Source organism: Amblyomma mixtum, chromosome 3 (assembly GCF_055824585.1).
Source record: "Amblyomma mixtum isolate Tamu chromosome 3, ASM5582458v1, whole genome shotgun sequence".
Classification (NCBI taxonomy): domain Eukaryota; kingdom Metazoa; phylum Arthropoda; class Arachnida; order Ixodida; family Ixodidae; genus Amblyomma; species Amblyomma mixtum.
The window spans coordinates 333,467,626-333,492,023 of NC_143014.1; the positions used below are offsets into that span (position 1 = coordinate 333,467,626).

Sequence of the window (24,398 nt, forward strand, 5' to 3'; positions counted from 1 at the left end):
TTACTTTGGTCATCGCCGATTCCACTTCTTCATAGAAGGTTTCATCGATCTGGTCATCATAGCTTGATATAGGCACGTAGGCCTGTACCACCCTCAGCTTATACCTCTTATTAAGCCCAGTTACGATAGCTGCCACCCTCACGTTAATACTATAAAACTCCTCGATGTTGCCAGCTATATCCTGATTGATGAGGAATCTCACGCCTAGTTCTCATCTGTCTGCTAACCTACGATAGCAAAACGTGCCTGCCCTTTAGTACTGTATACGTCTCATCTGTCCTCCTGACCTCACTAAGCCCTCTGACATCCCAATTAATACCGGCTAATTCCTCCAACAGCACTGCTAAACTAGCCTCACTGAATAAGGTTCTTGCATTAAACGTTGCTAGGTTCAGTCTCCAGTGTAGGCCTGTCCGGAGCCAATGATTCTTAGCACCCTCCGCTGCGTCACAGGTCTGACTGCCGCCTCGGTCAGCTGCTCTGCAGCCACTGGGGGCTGAGGGTTAATTGGGTTGTTCATAGAAGGTTGCGGCCAAGCACTACACCAGGGTGGCCAAATCCTGCCTGTGGTGAGGAAGTGCATTGTCGGTTCTATTCACCGAGATCAGGCCGCAACCCAGGCCTGTTTGTACAGTTCCATCAACACATGGAGTGTCCTCTTTCTAAAAAACCCGGTGGAGAATTGTGAACACCGGAGACCCAAGAGGGGGGGGGCTACGTCTTGCTAGGGCTAAGCCTCAGCGCGAGGCCCAGAGACTGAGCGTCACGAAAAACGTGGCCAAAAAAGGCCAGCACCCCAGAAAAGGGAGCCGGCGAGGTTCGCGACCGCGCATGGGAGGGCGATGAAACGGCCCACCTGAGTCTCCCAGTGCTGCAGGCCGGACAAACCGAGTGTTTTCTCGGTGAGGGCAGGCACTGTGGCAAACTACAGCAGGGCAATGGGCGGACAATCCCAAGCTGCAGAAACGGCCGAAAAACCGCTGACCAGCCACAGGAACCAGCAGTGGTGGTCGCAGGAACCAGAAGCGGTGGCCACAGGAACAGCCAGGACCACTGGCCGAAGCTGAAAATAGACAAAACCTAGTCAAATTACGGAGCTGAGGAGACAGCAGATCAAGCAGTGTCTTTGTCCTCTTCCATGTAACGCGTAAAGTGCAAATGTCTTTGAATAAAAAGCAAAAAAAATGGAGATAAGCAAAACAATTTGATATTTCACTTCAGTATAATGCACTTTTAACACTGTGCCCAAAGCATGAGAGCGCAACAATCTCACTATGCAATAGTGAGAATTTTTTAACAAAAGCCGACCAGCTACCTAAACAATATTTTATGACCACTCACCTAATGACATTTCTTTCAGAGCACTGGAAAAAAAAAGGTCACACCAGAAACTTGTTTTGTCCCCTGTTTAGGGGTAGAAGAGCAATAAAGCTAACAGCAAAAATGAGTATTAGATGGCAAGTTAGCTGATAATAAATGGGCTAGGAAAAGATGCACTGAACAGACAACCAGTTCTCTGCCAAGGTAACATGAAAAGTATGGGAGGGTACATGCAGTTGAGAATGAGTAAAGCTTAGGCAGAATGACAAGAATAGAAAATGTGCACATGCCAGTCCGTCATGGTTAGCTCATGACAACATTAATTAACTGGAGAGCACCAATGTGTGCCTTTGTGATGTAGTGAGAATTTAATTTAACTGGTGGTAAAAAACTATTTAGTTGGAAGTAATTTCTAAAGCTCTACCTGTTGTTTTATGCAAAGAGGCATTAAAAACATGAATGTTATTTGTGCTGCTTGCGACAAGCCATTTTTACTGCCAGTAACCGTCCAACCTCAACTTTTTTTCCTTTAGTTCAGCCTGACAGTGATGCTTTTGAATCAGCTTGCATCTCTGGTACACACAAAATACAACCATAAAATATATAAAATGGTCACACCAACGAATGGTAGTTCTGCCAATTTACCACGGAACATGCTGCATTCTGTACCAAAATTTTTCTTACACGGTATGGCAAGCTGGCACTCCAGCCTTTCAATGCTCTCCATATCTTTTGAGGGTAGTCGCATTTCAACAGCTTTGTTCTACTTGGGAATGTTTATATTCCCCAGAATTTTCTCATTTTAATGTATGATTACTTCCATTTCCTATACCACGACAGAGAAGTTTTGAAATTAAGAAATTACATCTATAAACAAAGGAATGATCAAAAAATGTCCAATCAATTTTATGCTGCAAACAATACAAAACCCACCAAAAAGTAGAGCTGCACATTGCACACACACAAAGAACATTTGAAATCAAGTACCATGTCATTCATACTGGTTGCCTGTGCTTGAGCCTCTGGCTTCATCTTGAACATGTACAGATGCTGCACTCTATGTGGCCTTCCTAGGGCATGGATGAGTTTGGCTGGTGCTCCTAGGAACTTTGTTGGTACTTTGGCAGACTTTTCTGGGCTGCAATTCGTGATAACGTAAAGCCCATGAAGAACCTCTAAACAACATGCAGTTAACACTGCCATACACATAGTATGTGCATTTTTTTTACTTCGGAAAAAATGCAAACGTATACAGACTGTTCTGCAATTAAACACGTGCTGTAGAATGCTTCACCCAGCTAAGCTGGTGAATTTTTCAAGCTGAGCTTTGGTACAGAAATGGTGTTTGGTTGGCAGAATTGTTTTATACAACACTTTTTGGGGTACTTACCTGAATCAATAACAAGAAGCTGAATATACTCATTGTCTGTGGTGACGACAAAACGAAACAGGCCGCTGTCTCAGCGATTGCACTGGTGACACCATTTCGTCGGTCGACCATGGAGATTAGAAGGATGGGGGTCTTTTGCAAGAGGTTCAAAGACTCTTCAGCAATTGCTTTATCAATGACCACAAAAAGCTTATATTGGCCAAAACTGCACTAAATCTGAAGACTTTTGTGGTACACCATCATCAAAAGCAATTCCCCACCTCATTTTGCTGAGTCTCCCTGGCCTAAAAACGAGATGGCGCCCGGAGTGCAATCATTGAGAAAGCGGCCTGATTAATTACGTTGTCACCGCAGACGATGCAAATATCCAACTTTTTCTTACCGAATCAGGCAAGTGCCCCAAACAAATGTGGTATGAAACAATTCTGCCAAACAAATGCCATTTGTGTATAAAATTTGAGCTCAAACAATTCACTGGCTTAGCTGTGAGGTGTATTCTACGGTGCACATTTAATTGCAGAACACACTGTATTTGTAATGGTAGCCCCACTGCCTGAAAGGTAATACACTGGTGGCTTGCATGGTAGGTCATGAAGGCCTGTTTCAACTTGTGCAGTAAACAATACGAAAACCCACCTGGAGAGACACAGACAGAAAAGTGGCAGAAGGAATGCAGGGAGGTTAACCAGAAGGATGTTTCGGTTGGCTACCCTGTACTGGGGGAGAGGGCACGTAAAAGGAAAAGAAGAAGTAGAGGAATGTGGTCCGGAGCAAGCATGGCAAGCAAAGACACGCATGGTAAAAGTCGCAAGCCGCTGCAGATGCGGCGTGCACCTTGAGGGCAGCGGAGCACTGTGACTTTAGTACAGTACAGTGACAGTCTTAAATCCTTAAACACAAGGCAGTCACATGGTGCAGATCTTGCACAGTTAAACAAGGCTGCTTGCCTTTGCGGTTGATAATACGGATGACAAGGTGAGACACCCAACTTTTTGGAATGATGACACTGGAGGAGCCATTGTGCCAGCTGCTGAACAACTGTGAGAACCAGATTAAACACATCCCTGCACTGCATTTTGTGCATCTGGCATGTGCAGGCTGGAAAACAGCATATGCATGGTGTCAATTAAGGTCTTCAGCATTGCAATAACTAGCTCGTCTTCGATGCGAACCGGTGCCTGGCCTAGTGCACGACCAGCAGGACACGGAGTGCACAGTGCGTGCTCAGTATTGAAGGAGTGCAGTGCTTTGGTACTGATGGCTAAGGCACTTGCAGGCCTCGGCCCTATTTCAGAGTTTCGCCTTTTGCTCGATTAGCAATAGGCTCGAGACTTAGGGCATGCAGTACCTGCTTGGTGACAGGAGTGTATGTAGCTCCGGTAGGGATGGCCAAGGCATGTCTGGGACAATTGTACCTGCTTCACCAGTCACAAGGCTCCTCTGTTTTAGAATAGCATGTGGAGCAAAAGGACTAGTTGCGGAAGGTATAACTGCACCCAGCACATGCAAGAAGAATATTTGAAATCAAGAAGCATGTCTTTCATACTAACTACTTGTGCTAAAGCTATGAACTCAGTGTGGCTTTTCTGGGGCTTGGACCAGTTTGCCTGGGGCTCAACATAATTTTTTTGGTGCTTTGGGCAGTTTTTTTGGCTGCAGTTAGAGATAATATAAACCCATGAGAACCTCAAATATGATGCTGTTAACATAGTCATGCACATGTGTATGTTCCGACTTACGCGAGAATGCAAACTTATTGATAATGGTAGCACCACAGCCCCATCATTAGGACATAGGTTGGCGGCTAGCATGGTGGGTAGCCAAGGCTACTTTCATTAGAAGAACCAGGGGAAGAGATTATCCTGGAGAACTATTGCTGCCAACCATGGCCCCTACCTGGAATAACAGAAGCCCTTGACTATGTGGCTTTGTGCTGGTGTACATAGGTAGCATCGCTTCGAAAACTTTCCCCTTCAATTACGGCACTCACATGCTAAACAGTGTTTTACACTACTGATATTTGGAATCGCCTAGGTTTTCTTCACAATAACTACTCCCCTTTGCAAGACTTCTCACAAGCCACTGCCACTCATAGTGTGGTAATTAAATATTCTGCTTTGCTCTCGCTATGTCAAAGCTACAGTGAATATAAAAAATGATGCACTGCCACACGATTACTGCACACTCAGCATCGTATTTAGGCAGCACTTTACTAACCGACTGCACCTTTCTCGACTTTGCCAATGCTTTCGATAAGGTGTCACATCACTTAGTCACTCTTTCTTAAAATAGGTTTCCTGAATACTGACCCTAATCTTCTCAAACAGATTGAATATATTTTGACTAACCACACTTAGTTTGTATCAGCTAATGACTCTCTGTCATCACCATGTGCCATAATGTCTGGTGTTGCCCAAGGCTTTGTTCTGAGTCCTTTACTGATTTTACTATATATTAATGAGCTTCGAGTTTTAAGAATACTTCCCTCCTCCAGTCTGATCTTGATAACATCTTTATTGGGTTCAGCGATGGTGTGTGGTTCTTAACCCACCAGAGTGTAAAGTGATGTCCATCTCATGCCAATCTAACCTGTCCAAAAGGTTTCATTACAAGATTAATAGAGCTTCACTAGAGAGCATTTTATACTATAAATATCTTCGTGTTCACACCACTAACAACTTATCCTGGTGCATGCTCGAGTATGTCCCTAATAATGCAAACCATGCCCTTGGCTACATATGCAGAAACTTCTCTCAGGCTTCATCCCATCTGAACTTACTTTTATATCAAACACTAATACGGCCTAAGTTAGAAAACGCATCGTTCATATGGGACCCCGCACAACTCACTTTAATCGACACTACAGAGTCGGTTCAGAATCGGTCGGCTTGCTTCGTTTTGAATTATTCTCGCATCGCCAGTGTTTCTTTAATGAAATCAAAGCATGGTCTGACTAATCTTGCAGTTCATAGAAACATTTCATGCTTCAGTTTTTTCCACAGCATTTTGTTTCATAACCAGAGACTAAAACAGGAATTTTTTTCTCCAGTCCCATGCATGTCATGACGTGTTGACCATCTGCATAATGGCCTGTCAGCCCTGAGGGCATTTTAATAAATAAGTAAACATGACACAAGATGAAACTGCTTTTGGCAAGAGGATGCACATGTCAAATTACTGATGATCAAGAACAAGAACTCATTTAAGACTGTGCAAAGCTGCAACCACAATTCACCACATCATCATCTTCCGATGACTGAATGTGGTCTGTTTCCTCTGCTCTGGATAGCCGTGCCCATGCCATTAGGTATAAAGCTGCAAAAGCACTCAAAGATAAATCAAAGTGCACGAGAAACATATCTTCCCTTACTTACAAAACAGCGGCCATTTAAATGCACCAAAACAACATTCACTCAGTACCTCAGATGAATACTGACATGCATGATGATGGTGATGGATTTTTATGGTGCAAAGGCATCTGTGGCCAAACAGCACCATGACACAAGGTATTTTTCTTCAATTCAAGGTGGGGTCAAAGACTCGTTCCCCAGGCATTTCACCCCAGATAAGCCGAACATCAGACCAGGGGAAAGCTTGTACCCTTTGCATCACCGGTGGGCACCCTGCGGCACCGAGGAATGAACCCCGCACCCCCCGCATGTGAGGCGGATGCTCAGACCACTAGGCCACCGCTGCTGTAATACTGACAGGCAACTAAAAAAACCTTACATTCAGTTGTAAGGATGACTGCCTCATGGAGCACAAAAGGTGAGTCCATGGCCTCAGAATGCTCTAGTACTGCTTGCATCAGTAGTTTTCCATGTAGACGGTGCGGCCACAAGCAGCCAGAACTCACAGCCAGCTTGCAGGACCCACAGCAACACTGTCATCTTCAAAAAACCAGGCCACTGCAAAGATCAGCACCAGCAGTTTGCCTTATGGATGACTTACAACACTGCATGATTTTAAATAATATTGTGATGCTTTTACCCAAACACACTTGAGCAAGAAATTACATTGGAAAAATTGTAGCATTGATGATTTTACAGACTAATGCCTGCCAAACACTGTTACGCAGTTATTTTGTTACTGTGTTTACAAGCAACACATTTGTATTTTGTTTTGCTGTGGAACATATTGTGCATTTCTGCTGGTCATAGAACATAAACGAAAACTTATAAAAGTCCCAAAAACAAGGACATCACAGTGTGCCAGAGGCAAAACATTAAGGATGAAGCTTAAGAAGATTGTGTTGTACCTCAGTTATAAATCTTTCCAAGACACTCTGGCATGGCATAACAAGACAAAGACAGGACAAGGTGCATAAAAAAATTCTGAGAACTACACCTGGATGTGTGAATGAAGCAATGGTAGAATCTCATACACTGATGGTGTTCCTGGCAAGGCAAGATGACGAACTTGCATTTGATATCTGTCAAGCGCCATGCCAAGGGCTCAGATAGATTGTGAACCCCGAGAACATCAAGCAACGATGATTTCACACACTTAGAAAAAAGGTCTTTTGCCTGCTACAATTCTCTGCCAATCATCATCAAACACAAAATTAAAGATTAGGATTACGCTACTATCTAAAAGCATGCAGCAGTTGTCACCAGTGCTATGTTTGAGGATGAAACCTGGAGAGACAGCTGTAAGATTTTCCGGGCCCATGCAAGTTACTGGCATTGGACCACCTTCATGAAGATCCTTGAGAATGACATTACAAGAGGACATATTTGGTACACATGACATGTACAGCTCTCTTTTGGTCACAAGCTCATGAATCCTGTTACTCAGCTCAAGTGGTTTTTTCCACTTCGGACAAGACTTCAGCTGGTGCTGGAAGTTTTTTCCAGAAAAGGCACTGAAGTTATCCAAGCAACCATGCAACAAAACAATGTCTCGCAGGTGATCAACCCACGTACATTGTAGCGTATCTGAGCGTGACCATACAATGTACCGAAACATGTTGCAAAGTAGCACAGCAGATCATCTGCATACCCATTCAAAGACGTGCACAAAGAAGAGCTGGCAGGAATTCAGTTAGCAGTGTGAAAAACTATACAAAATGCTCATACTGTTTTCAAGGCAAAACAGACTTCAGGACTATATGGCCTGCATACAAAAAAAGAAAGCATGCAACTCAGTAGCTTACCACTGAACGATGTGTTTGAGAGATCGCTGCGGTCGTGCAAACTCTGAAAGACACGGGTTTGATCCCGGCTGCGGCGGTCTAATTTCGATGGAAGTGAAATTCTAGAGGCTCATGTACTGTGTGATATCAGTGCATAATAAAGAACCCCAGGTGGTCGAAACTTCCAGAACCCTTCACCACGGCGTCCCTCATAGCCTGAGTTACTCTTGGAAGTTAAACCCCCTAAACCACAGCAAACCAAACTAAGCACAAATGACTACTAAATCTAAGCAAGGCCTCCAAAAACAAGTCATACAGATGAGGATGATTCGTAGTAGTGCAGGCTATGCTCTGACCACAGAACAAGTAACTTCTTAGTCACTCCTATGCTCACCATGTGCAGATAATCCAAGGGGAAAGTAGACACTATGCCAACTGGAGGCTTCTTGAGGGGGTGCCTTTTGCATGGTGTTTCTTCAGCACTTGACAGCTAAAATCATCACCTGTGTGAGGAAGGTAATTTTCTGCCAGTGAACACACCCCTTCGATCCCATACCCAGAAGATACCCAGAATGAGTTTTTACACCAGAAACAAAAGCATGTGGTGGTGCACCAGGAAAAACTGTTTTAATTCCTACAGTTAATTGCCTGCCGCTGACACACAGTCCTTTTTGCATCACGTTACATACTTTGCCCACAAGCAGAGACGAAAAGGTATCAGTAGACTCCGGCTTTGCATAGCCCTATTAGCAGCCCACAACAAACATACCACTACCTGAATATCATCTGTTCTAAAATAGGTTGCTGGCTTGCAGAGCTTTTTGTCAATAGCACCCTATCAATAAAAAAAAACAAGTTTTTCTTGCAATGGCACTAATGAAGTGTCCAAAACTGACAACACGACAGTCTTCAGACAGGTTTGCAACACTATCTGTACATACCTTCCAGAAGGCACACTGATAGCATCTGCACTCCTAGGAGTTGCAAGTGGTGTTCTAACATCTAAAAGTAAATCTGCAAAACATGAACAGCAGTTATGAGCTTGAAGTTTTTTTAAGAGTTGGCTCACAACAGTGTGTGAAATACTATTTCGACAAACCGAGATGGTCAAAAAGTCTTGCATGCTTTCAGGGGTCATATTACCTATGCACTTGTTGGCACTATAGTATAGCTTTCTGATGTAAAAAAGCTACAAGCATTTGCTATCTGAGCTACTGCAGCTGTCCTCCACTGTACTTTCTTGCACACATGAATGTTGCTCACTTGAGCAGAGGAATTCTGCCTCAAAGGCTGCCAATGTTGAACACCCTGGCCTTCCTTCATCTGCAGATTGAAGTGGCTCAGGCAACGGGCTCTGGAAAAGTTCAGATTCTCTCAGCAACAACATTAGGCGCTGGTGTCTCTGCTAGTGAGAAAATTCATTGAATGCTTTTTTGTGCCTTGTTGCCATTCTTTAAGTGTAAGACACAAGCGTGTTTTCTACCTACCTTTCGGAGAGTCAGTCTTCACCAGTATGCATGTCGCAGGAAACGGGTAAAAATATAAAAAGGACAGACCAAACAATATACCCCTCACGCTGGAGCTTGCAACACAAAGGTTTCACAGGTCACAATCGTCGGCCAGACAGAGAAGCTGTTAACCTGCGAAGGACACGGCGAGATTAAAAAAATGTAGTGGGGTTTAACTTGATTCCGAAGCACCACGTGGGCTAAGAGGGCACGCAGTAGTGGAGGGCTCAGGAATAATTTCGACCATATAGGATTTTGAACATGCGCTAACACACACAGCTAGCACATGGGTGCCTTATGTATATCGCCTCCACCCAAACAGGGCTGCCATGTCCAGGATTGAATTCAGGGTCCCCAGCTTAGTAGTGGAGCACCGTAACCACTGCGGTGGTTGTAGTATGATATCATAGTTTGAAAACTACAGTGCAACAAGCGTCGTCAAGGACGAATTTGATTTCACAGCAACATCGGCTGCCAAAACAAAGAGCAGCAGCGTGATGCCGTTCATGGAGTCGAGAAATAGCTGACATGTACACACATCTTGTCAGTATGACGACAAACATGTGTCATTACGAAATGATGAGGATACAGCACGGGGAACGATAATAGCTGTCATATGAACAAGTAGGCACACAGGGTGTTAAAATACGCACTTCACAATGAGAGGATTAAGTAGGCACAACCATTAACTGACGCAGCTATTTGTGGAATTGCAGGCACATGTAGAAAGAAAAACATGCTAGGACTTCAAGGTTGGAAAGCAACCATGAGATGAGCTCAGAAACAAAAATACATAAATATCATCCACCATTTACATAAGATTACGAAGAGGCTTAAAAGAAAAAATAAGAATAATCGTGCCTCAGATTGTGCCGCATCCACCATTGACAGTCACCATCACTCAGTAAAGCTGCAGGAATGGCTAAGGTGCCACAAAAAAAGTGCGCGGCTGACAAAATCTCACCACAGCCAGTCACACATGTCCCAGCTTCCATAGTGGTGAATGCTACACTATATGGAACAAATATGGACCGAGCGGCTTGGCCAAATGGGAACGCTTGAAGCCATGAGTTAAGCTTGCAGTGGCAGCGCATAGCAATGGCAGTCGTGCACACTGTAGCTGCATAAGTTGCCCGGCTTTGGTTTGAAAACAAGCATTAGCATATTTGTGTACTTTACTTTTGATTCTCAACTGACAATAATGATCAAAAACTGTTTTAGCTTCACATGGCATTCAAAGGCTTTGCAGCTAACGGTAGGTGGTTTAAAATTAGGTGTATGTTCCTTCAGGTGCAGTAAATTTTCTTGTTTGAAATTTCGATGCAAAGAGGATGACACAACAGGAATGAGTGGCCAACTAGCTCTCCACCAAGATGTACTGAATTTTGTAGGCAGCCAGATCAAAAACTTAAGTAGCATTTCTTTGCTTAGTCACACACGGGGCGCTTCATCCAGCAAAAGCGGAACGTACTTCACGTTGAAAGTTTTTAATTATATTTTATTCTCATAAAACTACTGTAATGAATTAACTGATTTTTGGATCAAGTTAGCAATATTGGCATGCATATAAAGAGGCATGCTTCTTAAGCCAGTAGAGTATGCACATGCACATCTGCTTATTGGCTTCAGGGGTAAGTCTTGAAAACTTCAACTGCAACATATATACGAAACGTCAATGAAAGTTCCTGAAGTATAGTACCAGCCATGTCAAGTCCAGGCAAGCTGCGTCAAGTCGGCTCGTAGCTGGGCTTGGTTTCCTGAGCAGTGAGCAAAAACTCCATGAGTGGTGTCAACCGAAAACACCGTGTGCTTCAATTTAAACATAGGGCAGGTTCCAATTCCAGAATTTAAAATTAGAAAACCAAGCAAATTTCTACTCTAGCTTGTGGCTAGGCTTTTAAAAATGCTTCGTTATTATTATTTTATTATTATTATTTTAGTTTCATTTATCAATTTTTTACACTGTACTGCAAAATTGCAACAATTACATTAAAAACCACTTTGTATTTTCAATGTTTCTTAACTAATGCAGACAAGGACTCAAGGAATCAAATATTTTTTTCTGATTTTTAGGTTGGAGTGATTTGCAGTCCGTTGCAAAAGCACGTTTTTAGTTTATAACGTTAGAACCCACTTTTCGGGTGCTTACTTATAGTGGTTTAATTTATTGACCATGGGCGTCGAGGCAATCCATTAACACCTGGCAGAGGAGGCCAAAGGTGCAAATTCTATGTGCAAATGTTGAGTATTACGTGCACGCCAGGACAGCATTGGCCAAGAAAACACCAAACTAGCGTTGCGTATGGATGCTCTAGAAGCACAGCTAGACGTTGAGAAGGCAGAAAAGTGAATCTTCAAGAACAGCTTGGTCACTTGGAAGCAAAAATGGCTGACACTGCCACCAGAAGCCACGTGAATGGGGCCAGCACTGGCATGGACAATAATAAGAAAGTAGGTCAAGCAGGTTTGAGCAGTAACAGGTATGCACAGGTGGCACGGGCGTAGCCAGGGGGGTGTTTCAGTGTCAGAACACTGCGAGCACTGCGTCCCCCTCTACCCCCTCCTTTCCGCCTTTTTTTCGTGCAGACTATTTACACAGCACATTAATATACTAAAATGTAAAATGAAAATAAGAAGAGTGGCGGTTTATTCTCAAAATGATTGATGTACATTGTCACATCGCTATAATAGGAAGTGGAAGTCAGTGCAGAGAGAGCCACTCTTCTTCATCATCGCACGGCGTATGGCACTCCTTTTAACTGTAGGTAAAGTTCACCCAATTAAACGTACCTTTTCACAACAGCCTACTTCATCATCCTTTGCATTATCCTCAAATGATCATAAACTATCGCAAATATAAGAAGTGCTTTTTTTTTAAAGCGCCTCTTGCTGATCGGCCTACGTTCACATGCATTGGGTAGAAGTTTTGACAAATAGTACCATTCGTTCACAGTTGCTGATTTTCTTGTGGAGCAGAACCTTTTTTTGTTGTTGTATAGTATGTGCAAAAATTGTAATTAGCTGCGATTTTTAGTATGATGCTTTTTTGGAAGAAAACAAATGTTCTTTATGCCTAAAGTCCCCGGTATCATGCGTGCACTCGTATTTTTATGTTGATTTTAGAGTGAACGAAACAACTAACCATTCGGCTTTAATAAAGCAGAGAAATTAAGATTGGTTTTGGTTTTGTGGGGTTTAACGTCCCAAAGCGACTAAGGCCATGAGAGACGCCGTAGTGAAGGGCTCCGGAAATTTTGACCACCTGGGGTTCTTTAACGTGCACTGACATCGCACAGTACACGGGCCTCTAGAATTTCTCCTCCAAAGAAATTCTAGCCGCCGCGGCCTGGATCGAACCCGCGTCTTTTGGGTCAGCAGCCGAGCACCATAGCCACTGAGCCACCGCGGCGGCAGAGAGAAATTAAGATATTGTTAGGGCACAGGCTCTCTATTTTTGTTGACCAGCGGCCCATAATACCCCTAAAAATATTTCTGGTTATGCCATTTGGCGGGGCTAAAAGATGTCCTCGATGGTGACGCTGCACAAGTGGTGGAAAGATTAGCTGAGGGAGTTGACAGTACAAGGGCAATGGGACAGCAAGTGCAGATTGTGGTGTGCACAGTAGTGGAGGTGCAAGAACGGAACAGAGAGCCTGACAAGGATGTGGTGACCTTTAATCAGGAGGTAAGGAAGTTAAGCCAGGAGAAAGGCTTTCAAGTGGCAGACATAAATAAGGAAGTGCATGGAGCAGGCTTTGGCAGAGCGTTTACACCAGATGGCAACCAACTGAGTAGAAGGATAGGAGCAGAAATCGGCTGGCATTTGGGAGGCCGGGCCATAACTTTTTTATGACGTCCATGATGGCTCTGGGCACAGGGATAGGTGGATGAGAAGAAGAATGTGTAATAACCAGTCTGAGCCCAACAAAATGGCCAGTAAGAAAACTACCCAAAAGAAATTTAACACCAGAATCAGTTACATAAACATGCAAGGAGGTAGAAGGAGACTAAAATGGTCAGAAATAGAACAGCAGTTAAAAGACCATGAATTAGGCAGGTACACCCTGTGCGAGACACAGCTCAGAGATCTAGAAGATCGACCAATTATTCATGGCTACATCTGGAAAGGGTGCAACAGAACAACGAAGAAGAGGGCAGGGGTAGGTATGCTGATACATTAATGAACAAACTGGCAAAGAATAAAATCAACTTGCAAAGAACATGTCTGGGTATCAGAAACAACTGCTGGTAAAAGGAGATGGCAAGGCATAGGGACAGGGGTAAATGCAGGCCAGAAAACAAGTTTCTAGTTAAGTGTCTTAGTGACGATATGAAACTGTTTGGAGACTGTGCCGATATTATTCTGCTGGGTGACATGAATGGCCACAGTTATGATTTGGATGGATACACAGATTGTAACGGGAAATTAATGGTAGACATCTGTGAGTGGCACAACCTAGTTATTGTGAACAGAGTCACTAAATGTGGGGTACAAATCATGTGAGAATTTTGTAACTGGCAGAAGACCATTAACTATTGCCTAATGTCGCAGGGAATCTATACAGCAAGTTCGCAAAAATGGAAATAGCTGAAGAGGGGGAGCACAGTCTGCGAAATGATCATACATGTATTAGTCTGCAGTTGGGAGCCCTGATCAAAAGAGAAATGCAGAGAAGTCAAAAAGTGAACGCAAAATCCAATGACGACTAAATAGTGCTAAGAGCAGCAGGGATAGAGTAAACAATATAGAAATTCCTAATGGAAAAGTGGGATTATAATCAGTTGAAACAACTCATTAGTACAAAAATGAAACAAGTAAAAGGGGTAAACCACTGGAAAGGAAAGAGGAAGCCATGAACCTGGTGGAATAAGGAAATTAAGGAGGCCATCAAACAATGACGGGTGGCCTCAAGGGAACACTGCGAAGCAAAGAAGGCACAGTTATCTCAAGAGGAAATACACCAAAAATGGGAATCTTGCCAAGAAAAGAAACAGCAAGTGCACGTCCTCGTCAAGGCTCAAATACAGCAGTCCACTGATTGCTGGCTGGCTGAAGTGCACAATGCAACTAAAGAGTGGCCAAGAAAATTCGGGAACCCAGTACCCTCACTGGTTAAAATGAATCAAAGAAAGAAGGAACAGATTCAAGAGGCAGTGAAATTACAAATGCAGTCATGGGTAGAAAGCAATAAGATACTCAGAGAAGTTAAGAATAGGTTCACAAGGGGTTGACACTGTTCATGCTTACCTAATGCATGCATATAGCTAAGGCAGAGAACAGACCTCTCTAGTCAGCCTTTTTGGACAAAAGTGGAGAATGTAACAATGTGAACAGGGAACTCATGCGGAACATGTTACAAGGTGAAGGTATCAGTAATGAGGCAACTGATTCCCTATAGGAAATATAGCAAGATAATAAAGTTGAAACTACATGAGAAGGGATAAAAGGTACAGCTGTCGAAGTACACAAAGAATTAAGGCAAGGTTTTCTTCTATCACCGCTACTATTTGTGCTTCATGTGATAAATATGGAAAGAAGACTACAGGGCAGTAATCTAGGTTATAATCTGTCATACAGATTAGGTGAAAAGGTTGTTGAGCAACCGCTCCCCAGTTTAATGTATGCAATGATATTGTACTGTTAGCAGATAGCCAGTAAGATTTGCAAACTCTGGTTAGTTGTTGTTGAGACAAAAAAGCCACTCTGCTTTCCGTTTTAACGCAATTAAGTCAAGTGTGCGGATTTTCAATGATACAAGTGATCAGGCGCTTACAATACAAGGCCATAATATTCCCTGAGGGGCCAAATACAAATATCACGGGGTACTGATTAACAAAAGACAGATATGCAAGGGAAAGCACGAGCAGTCCGTAAGGGCAAAAGGCTTAAGAGATGCCGGGATAATGAAACAGGGCATTATGGGTTACGACAAATATAGCACTAAGAGGCATTTGGAAAGGAATATCAGTACGGATCTTACTTTTGGGAATACGGTTCTTTATCTTTATCGGCCCTAGTAAAAAAAACCATTGGAACCAACTGGACATTCCAATTAGAACTAATTGGTCATTCCCATTGGTTCCAATTGGATTTTCCAGTTGGGACCAGAAGGTTCCAGTTGCGTTTCTGGACACTCCACCAATTGGACCCAACTGGATCCAACTGAACTAGCCAATTGGACCCATTAGGCCAGGCAGTTATTTCACCCAGAAAATATTCACAAAATATGTTATGTTCATTGAGAAAGGTAGCTAAACATTTGTGAATAATATGCTCTAGGATCTTGGATAAACATTTCTACCACTTAACATATTATAATGTGCAAACGGAAAACTGATTTATGAGGACTGCAAGGAGATACTGTGCCTAGTGCCAGTCAACACTTTTCTACAGAATTGAAATTAACATGCTTTTATGAAAATTAAAGCCAACAGACACACATACATCACACACTAGCAACACTGCACATTCAGCCACTAGCAGCATATATTAGCTCAATATGTACATCCAGAGAACATGATTCTGCTCCAACTTATATACCTAATTTATGAGGCTCTCATGCTGGGGCCAGTGATGCTTGCCCACTGAACACAGTTATTTAATTTAATTTCAGCTGCAGTGGTTGTGTAGAGGATGAGCTGAATTTAGTAGGTTAAGCTGCTGATATCTCTTATAATAAGAACCATATTAGTTCTACCTCGTTTGTGAAATATGCAAAGATTCACTGGATAAATTGGGTGCAGCTAGGCAGACCAATTAGATGCAATGGATAAAACCAATTGTCCTCACCAACTGGAAACCCAACAGGTCCTATTGGATAGTCTATTTGAGTTTCCAATTAAAACCATTTGGAAACTCCACTGGTCCAATTGGAACCAGTTGGAAATCCAATTCATTCCATTGGTCTTTTTTTACTGGGGCATGCGATAAGATCTGGGTAGAATCTCGAACACAAGTCCAAGTTGACGCCAAGGTGCACAGCCATTTGTGCTTTGGTAACGAAAAGCCGGATGACGAAAAACATGCAGAAGGCACAAGGGATGGCTTGAAGTGAAGTTTAGAGAAGGGCAAGCGCATCTTCCATGTGCAGACTGTCTACTTCAAAACAAAAAACGGAAACCAAATGAGAAGCTCACATAAAAGCAAAAACAGAGCTAATTGCTTGCTCATGCTCGATTTCTGCACTGCTGTTCTATGGTGAATTCATACCAACTCTCCTAGATTATTTTATTAATCGACGAGGCATTTTGTTGATGTCTACATTAAGGATGGAATATTTCTGTACAAAATATGGTTTAATTAAATTTATTTCAATTTAGTTTTAATAAATTAATTTTATTAAATTTAATTATTACTCAATGCAAGAGCTTTTTAAATGTAGCGAACAATGCCTTCACACTGTTGTGACGTTGTTTTTGCGACTGAAGGAAGGATGAAAAGGAAATTGCACGGGCCTGCCTAATTGCTTGTGCTGAGGCACAACTGCTGCCACGTGCAGATAGAGAAGAGTTATTTACCACTGCTGCAAAGCCTCCGGCAATGGCAGTACACTCAGTAAAAATTGCGAGGGGGTGGCTAAATAGAGAATTAGCTGATATAGCCCAGGTTCTTTTTCAGCCTCCTTTGTGCGTTTCTACGTTTTCAATAAATAATAGCGGAGGAGGTAGCACAAAACGCTCACTACAGCTGACACAGCAATGTCGTCCGAGAGGCATATAAGTGCATTCAGTTTTGAATAACACAAGAATAAAAACTTTGTTTTCTGCTTCACAGATCTGATATTATTTGACGTGCCTACTAAAATGAATATTATGTTTACTTGAGAAGGAGTAACTCATTTAATTTTGACAGATGCATGCTAGTGAAAATAACGGGGTAGCGCATATGTCTCCAAAACCTGTCTTGCTGGCAGCTACAATTAAGAGCCTTCTTAATTGTTTTCCTCAAGCGATAAGTGCAGAATATTTATGAATGTTAGCGCAATTTTTTTGTTCCTTTAGAGAACTTCAAACTTTATGTGCAAACCAGTAGCTGTTCTGCAACCTTGCCAACCTTCTGTTTTGGCTAAAATTATAAAAATAAAAGTAAAACAACTTACAGCAGTTGACTTCCACAAGACGTAGCCCCTTGTTAAGAAACTTATTAATGAACACCTCATAGAAAAAAACACTTCATAACAATCATCACTGAAAGTAGCCGGGTCAAGTTGGAGCTGCCTGTTTCTCAGCTTGACACAATGTCACTCTTGGTTAATGAGCCAAACCCTGCACCACTTCTGATCAGGGAGAAACTGAAACAGGCTAGGCTTTTTCCCGCGTCTTTCCTAGCTTTCAGCTGCACCAAACCACAAAGCATATTACTTCCGCTTCTGCAGTCATGGCTGAAACAATGTAAAACAAATACAAACAAAATGCCAAAAATAAAACAACTACCCCAATACATTGCCAGAAATAGCACCTAGAAACAAAATGACGAGTTCAGCTCATAACTGACTCCCTTTTAGATGTATAGGCTGTTGTACTTATACAATATATACAATGGTTTAAGGGGGTTAACCCCCGAATGAAGAAATCTAACTTGTATCGCGCTTGGACTCGACTACGGTAAGTCGGCTTGAAGCACCACGTCGACTTCAAAACCCCCAAGATCAGTTTCGTCCTGACTTGCTTCGTCATGTCGAGGGTGTGCTTCGACACGAGGGCACACTGGTCGCCTGTGACTGAGATTAACAATTGATTCCCTACCATAATGCATGTTACGTGACAAAAAAAGTATATAGTTCACTGAACATTCACAGGCGCATAAATAGTATGAGTGCTTTTTGGAGAAAAATGCTTCCGGCAGGCACTGCAAATCAGTGCTCTCCACATCTATGGCGTGAATGTGGTTTTCGGTTGGCAATGCGCGTCACAGGTGTTCAGCCATGTATAGCCATGTGCAAAGGCAAACACGCCGCTCACACAGTTTTCATCGTGGTGTTGTTGCATGCATTTGGAGAAAATGTTGCAGCCGACCCAGCTACCTCTGTCGGCGATAGACAATGCGCCCTCGCAACGCAAGGCAGCACCGTGATTCACGGCGGAAGAAAAGTCGCTGCTAACCTCGATCGTGAAGCAGCGCTCGCAAGTTCTCGAGTGCAAAAAAAATGGACGTCGCGTCTTTGGCAAAAAAAAAATCAAGTATGGATGGAGATGGCGAATATAGTCAACTCCCACCACAGTGTTACGCGGCGCGACTACCTACAGCTCGGGAAGCGCTGGGCGAATATCAAACTAAAGTGGAAGGAGGAGAGTGCCAAGGGAAAGCGGGAGCGCCACAAGTCCGGTAAACGCAGTTTTCAAATCACACACGATTGGCGCATTTGGGCTGTGTTTACATTTCGCTTGCCTGCATATTTTGTATTCGTGGATTAACACGTGACAATTCAGCGCGCTGAACATGAATACGGTTGTAAGTGCCAAGTGCTGGAATGTGTTATGGAACTGTAGGGCATGCATATACGATAAAATCGTGCTTTCATTGAAATGTGCTGTTTGCTTCTTTCTTCATGATTCCATGTGCCAGCTTTGAGAGAAGTAATCAGGCTGCCATGAAAGCGTAAAAAGTGTCTGTCGAGGAAGCGGCGACGTCGCGGTCACCAGTTAACAGGATAATCTGCATGACGTGAGCCCGCTCTATACCCCTCTGGGTTTCCTGACAGCATGAGAATCGGAAAGGGTATCCTTGTTGCTTTTTGCAAAGATGGTACATGCATCCTATGTTTGTGTCAGCAGTTTTCTAGCAGCGTCATGCGCACAGAGAAGCCAGCCTTTACTGGTTCTTATTAATTCTTTCGAGTATATAGGCATGAAAACAACACGTAGGAGCACAGGCTAGTGTGTATTATTTTTTGTATGCGAGCAGTTTACGAGAGCTAGTTTTCAATAAACGCGAGGAAGCAAAAGTGGTGGAGGATAATTCATTTCTAATTGAATTACTTTATTTTTCAAAGCTGGCTTCCCTGTGTGCAGGCTCTATGGGCAGCGCACCGCGTTCTTCACACCTCCCCTTCTAGACACCCTATCTGTGGCACACGATGAAGCTGTCTTGAGACCAGCGCAAGACAAGTATGAGTCCAGAAAGCTAGGCTATGCGAGACACCGTAGTGAAGGGCTCTGGAAATTTCGACCGCCTGGGGTTCTTTAATACGCACTGACATTGCACAGTACATGGGCCTCCAGAATTTTGCCTTCATCGAAATTCGCCCGGCGTGGCCGGGATCGAACCCGCGTTGTTCGGGTCAGCAGCCGAGCGCCATAACCGCTGAGACACTGGTGCGGCCCACAAATGACAATGATATGAGGGAAATGAGAAAGATAATGAGATCACATAATTAAATCAGAATTAGGCTGACATTGAAAGGTGCTCAAACAATAAAAAAAATTTGCGAAAAATATTTTGGTGCAATATTCCCACTTGCGCCAGGCGAGCACGATTTTGAGCCGTAAACCGGCAACGCAGAAGACTGATTGAACGACGCATACAGAGAAGAGAATAGTAGTGTGTCACATATTAGACTGTCCATTCATCTGGATCCCCCACATGAATGAGAATATATCGTGTGTTGCGGAAATGCACGCCGTAAAATGATTCTCTCAGCTAAACGGGTGCATTGTTCGAGCTCAAATTTTGCACAGAAATGGCATTTGTTCGGCAGAGTTGTTTTATAATCCATTTGCTTGGGGTACTTACCTGATTCGAGCAGAATAAGTCGGATATTCACATTTCTGCGGCGACGACGAAGGAAATTAAGACATTCTGTCAGAAATCGCACCAGTGGCGACATCTCGTTTTTGCTCATGAAGATTCAGCAAAGGAAGGGGTTCGGGAGGTTTGAAGACACTCTTTCAACAGGTTTTTTAATGGTCACAGAAAAGCTTGGCCAAACTAAGTTTTCAGCAAACTAAGTTTTCTGTGACCATTAAAAAACCAGTTGAAAGAGCGTCTTCAAACCTCCCGAACCTCTCTTCTTTGCTGGGTCTTCACGGCCACCAAAACGAGATGGCGCCACCGGTGCGATCGCTGGCAAAACGGCTTGATTTCCTTCGCTGTCGCCGTAGACGATGTGAATATGCATCGTTTTTTGATCGATTCAGGCAAGTAACCCAAAAAAATGTAGGAAGAAACAATTCTGTCGGCAAAATGCCACTTCTGTGCAAAATTTCAGCTCGAACAGTGCGCCCGTTTAGCTGGAGAAGCATTCTACCGCGTGCGTTCATTTGCGCAACACGCGATACTACTCTTTCAAACATCCGCATTTTTTACTGAGAAAACGCCCGCCGACCTTGCGCGGCCTCGGCCACATCACGTCAGGAAGTACGGAACTGTTTGCCACTTCGAGTTTTCGCATTCAAACTGTGCTTGCTGTGTTGTTGTTGCGAATTTAGGAAAGGATCAAAACGAAAGTGCACGGGCCTGCCCACTGGCTCGGGCTGAGCCACACCCGCTGCCACGTGCAGGCAGAGGAGAGATTGAAAGAAAAGACACGCGTCGCAACCTTGGTCGCAACAACCGCGTCCGCCCAGCGACGACGCCGGCTGTCCTACAGCCGACGCTCGACGGTGCGGGCTGCAATGCCACCTTGAACCACTCAATCCGCAGCATAAGCCAGCGTAAAGTTGAACAAAAGTTTCTTGGGTAGTCTATGCATACACTTCTTACCCTACTCGCAATAAAGCGTCTTAAATGCTTGCAATGCATTTAACATTTATTGCAAGCTGCAGAAACTAGGCTAACTATGAAAAGAACATCTGGCAACAAAAACCTTTAAGCAGTAATTGCTAATTATGTGCATCATTTTGTAAAGAAAATAACTTTGCTTATTTTTTTACTGCAAAATAAGCAAAACATGGTCCAACGTTTACATAACAATTTTTGTTTGTTTACATAAAATACTGGCCACCCTGTGACATTTGTAAAATCTGGCAACATAAAAAATAACTAAACTTAATGTGCACTTACAACCATCTCAATATTTTGTAGAAAAAGGAAGAAAATCAAAACAATTGTTTCTGACAATATCAAAAGTTACCTTAGGTTACCGTTCAACATTTATTGCAAGCTGCAGAAACTAGGCTAACTATGATAAAGGATCTGGCAACAAGAACTTTTGGTCAATAGTTTCCAAATATTTCCATCCATTTCTACAGAAAATAAATAAACCTAATTTTTTACTGCAATAAACAAAATATGATTTGATGCTTACTTCATATTTTCGTTTCTTTACAGAAAATACTGGCCACCCTGTGACATTTGCAAAGCCTGGCAACATAAAAAAATAAATATGCTTAATGTATAGTTACAACCATTTTAATATTTTGTACAAAAAAGGAAGAAAATCAAAACAATCGTTTTTGTTGACAACATCGAAGGTTATCTGAGGTTACCGTTCAACATTTACTGCAAGCTGCAGAAACTATGCTATGAAAAAACATCTGGCAACAAGAACTTTTGGTGAATAGTTTCCAAATATTTGCACCAATTTCTACAGAAAACAAATAAGCCTAATTTTTACTGTAATAAACAAAATATGGTTCAATGTTTACTTCACAATTTTTGGTTGCTTACAGAAAATACTGGCCACCCTGTGACAATTGTAAAGTCTGGCAACATTAAAAAATAAATAAGCTTAATGTATAGTTACAACCATTTTAATATTTTGTACAAAAAGGAAGAAAATCGAAACAATCGTTTTTGATGACAATATCGAAGGTTACCTTAGGTTACCGTTCAACATTTACTGCAAGCTGCAGAAAAAACATCTGACAACAAGAACTTTTGGTGAATAGTTTCCAAATATTTGCACCAATTTCTACAGAAAACAAATAAGCCTAATTTTTTACTGCAATAAACAAAATATGGTTAAATGTTTACTTCATAATTTTTGTTTGTTTACAGGAAATGGTTTACAGAACCATTTTAGTATTTTGTAAAAAAAAAAAGGAAAAAGACAAAACAATGTTTTTTGACATGGAGGAAGGAAAAAAAGAGGAGAGGAGAGGAGGAAATCACGTGGTTTTGCCTCGATTGGGAGGCCATCTTGTCCCAGCAGCTTAGCAACGGCGTCGTTACCGTAGCGTCGTAGTTGCTGTTTACAAACCGGGCGATAGCAGACGGCCGCGGCGTAGCATTTGCGGTGCGGCGTAGGCGTACTTTCCTCAACTGCTGGAGTTTGGTTTTATCGTGCTCACAGGCTGACGTTGGCGCCGTTCACTCATATCTCAGGTGGAATTCGCTGGAAGACTCTCGTTGTTGCGTGCTTTGATTTCAACGTGCTTGGCGACCACGATCGCACGGGCATTTCGTCTACTGCGTCACTGCTCGGAGCCGTCGGGACACCGCCGCTGCATTCGCGCTGTTCGTTCACCAGTGATTCAATACGGCGTGCGCTATAGCGGTCGTCGGCGCATTGTGCGAACGTTTCGCGTCCTGTACGTGCAGTGTGTGTGTGCCATTCGCGCTCCTGTTTACATCGGCAGTGAAAGCTCGTTGCTACCTATGCGTGTTCTTGCAACGCTCCAGCGATTGTCACTGACGTTGGTATAACTCATTTTTGTTTTTCGGCGATTGCGCTTGTGTGAGCGGCGGGGGCCATGACATGGGCGGAGTGCGATATTGTAAAGGAAGCAGCTGCGCTCGCTTTGCTCTTAGTATACAGAAACTTAGTTACATGCCCGTTTGAAGCTTCTAGCGAGCTATTTGCCTCTGGGACGTGCCGGGCTGAAGTGTATTCGTTCATATCGTGACCAATTCTGTGTTTTTGGTCGCGCGCTATGTTTAGACCGGTTTCCTGTAGCAGGTTTGCTATTGCTTTTCTAGCTGATGTCATGGTCAAGAAGTGCGAAAAAGGCGAAGCTCTAACTGAATTTGGAGGCCTTTTCTCACATGTGTTTATTGTGCCCATGTCCTGTGATAGTGTTATTTGTCGTGAAAAGTACTTAGTGAAATGAGGATCCACATGTGCGCTGAATTTCATTGATGCCTGTGGTTATTGTGTTCAGGAAAGTAAAGACAGCACTAATTTTACACAAACCACTAAGAAACCCAGTCAAAAAAAACCATTGGAACCCATTGGGATTCCAATTGGTCTCAATGGGTTCCAATTGGAAATCTCATTCCAATTGGCCAGACCAATTGGTCAGTCCAATTGGAATGCCCTTTCCAATTGGTCATCCCAAATGGACACTGCAGTGCTCCAATTGGTTCCAATTGGAATTCAAATCCCAATTGGGCAGTCCAAGTGGACAGCCCAATTGGAATGCTCATTTTGGATGTCCCAATTGGTTTCCGTTAGAATTATCATTGCATTTGGACAGTGTTTATTAGTCATTGCTAATTTATTTGCCACATTCCAACTGTACACCCAGCAGTGCAAGCCATTTCATTTTTAAATTTCATTCAATTTCCTTTGTTTTTTTGTCAATTTTGCCAGTACAGCAATTTTTTCTTTCAGAAAATTTTTTAAAGCAAACAGTCTTGAATGAATTCGAGACAGTTGGCTATTAGCAATTCCTGTGAGGTTAAAAAGGCTAAATATTTAAAATGGATGTTACATCAAACATCATTTTCCTGATATTGATATCTGCTTTTAGTACTTAAGCCTCATATCACGTGAAGCAACAATCAATTTTTTTCCAGATTAAGTGTACTTGTTGGTGATGCAAGGCACATCAGTTACAGGATTTGATTTATAAGATTGGGGAATTGGGCTTGCTTGTTCGCGATCATGTTGGTAAAAGCACAGACGTGCTTGTGTTGTGTTTGTTCTTTCGTCCTGTCTTCGAACTGTACGTTACCAACATGATTTTGATTTACCTCTTATATCAGCTAAATGTTCATCCAATTTTTAAAATAAACAATAAAGCACAAGCACAGTAAGTACTCTAGAAGCATTATACATTTGTTTATTTTTCAGTTTTCACAAACCATGTAGGTGACCAAAGCATGAATTTATTAATCATGCTTGGCTCCATAAGACAGAACTGCATTTACAAAAATGATAGACAT

The 24,398-nt window shown here is 42.7% G+C and overlaps 1 protein-coding gene across 2 annotated transcripts in view; it reads right to left on the minus strand.

Annotated features, from left to right (window-relative positions):
- The window catches only part of LOC149356001 (uncharacterized), a 27,218-nt gene extending 17,790 nt beyond the window's left edge, over positions 1-9,428 (minus strand). The window contains exons 1-6 of one of the 2 annotated variants that reach the window (XM_089577727.1): positions 9,332-9,428; positions 9,108-9,198; positions 8,239-8,347; positions 6,440-6,618; positions 2,308-2,458; positions 857-1,063 (exon numbers count right to left, since the gene is read on the minus strand). In XM_089577727.1, coding sequence (XP_089433853.1) covers positions 857-1,063; positions 2,308-2,315 — 215 coding nt within the window. In that variant the 5' untranslated portion in view covers positions 2,316-2,458; positions 6,440-6,618; positions 8,239-8,347; positions 9,108-9,198; positions 9,332-9,428. Of the gene's footprint in view, positions 1-856; positions 1,064-2,307; positions 2,470-6,439; positions 6,619-8,238; positions 8,348-9,107; positions 9,199-9,331 lie in introns of those variants that run through there. The other variant, XM_089577728.1, reaches the window with a different exon arrangement.
- Between the last annotated feature and the right edge of the window lie 14,970 nt (positions 9,429-24,398).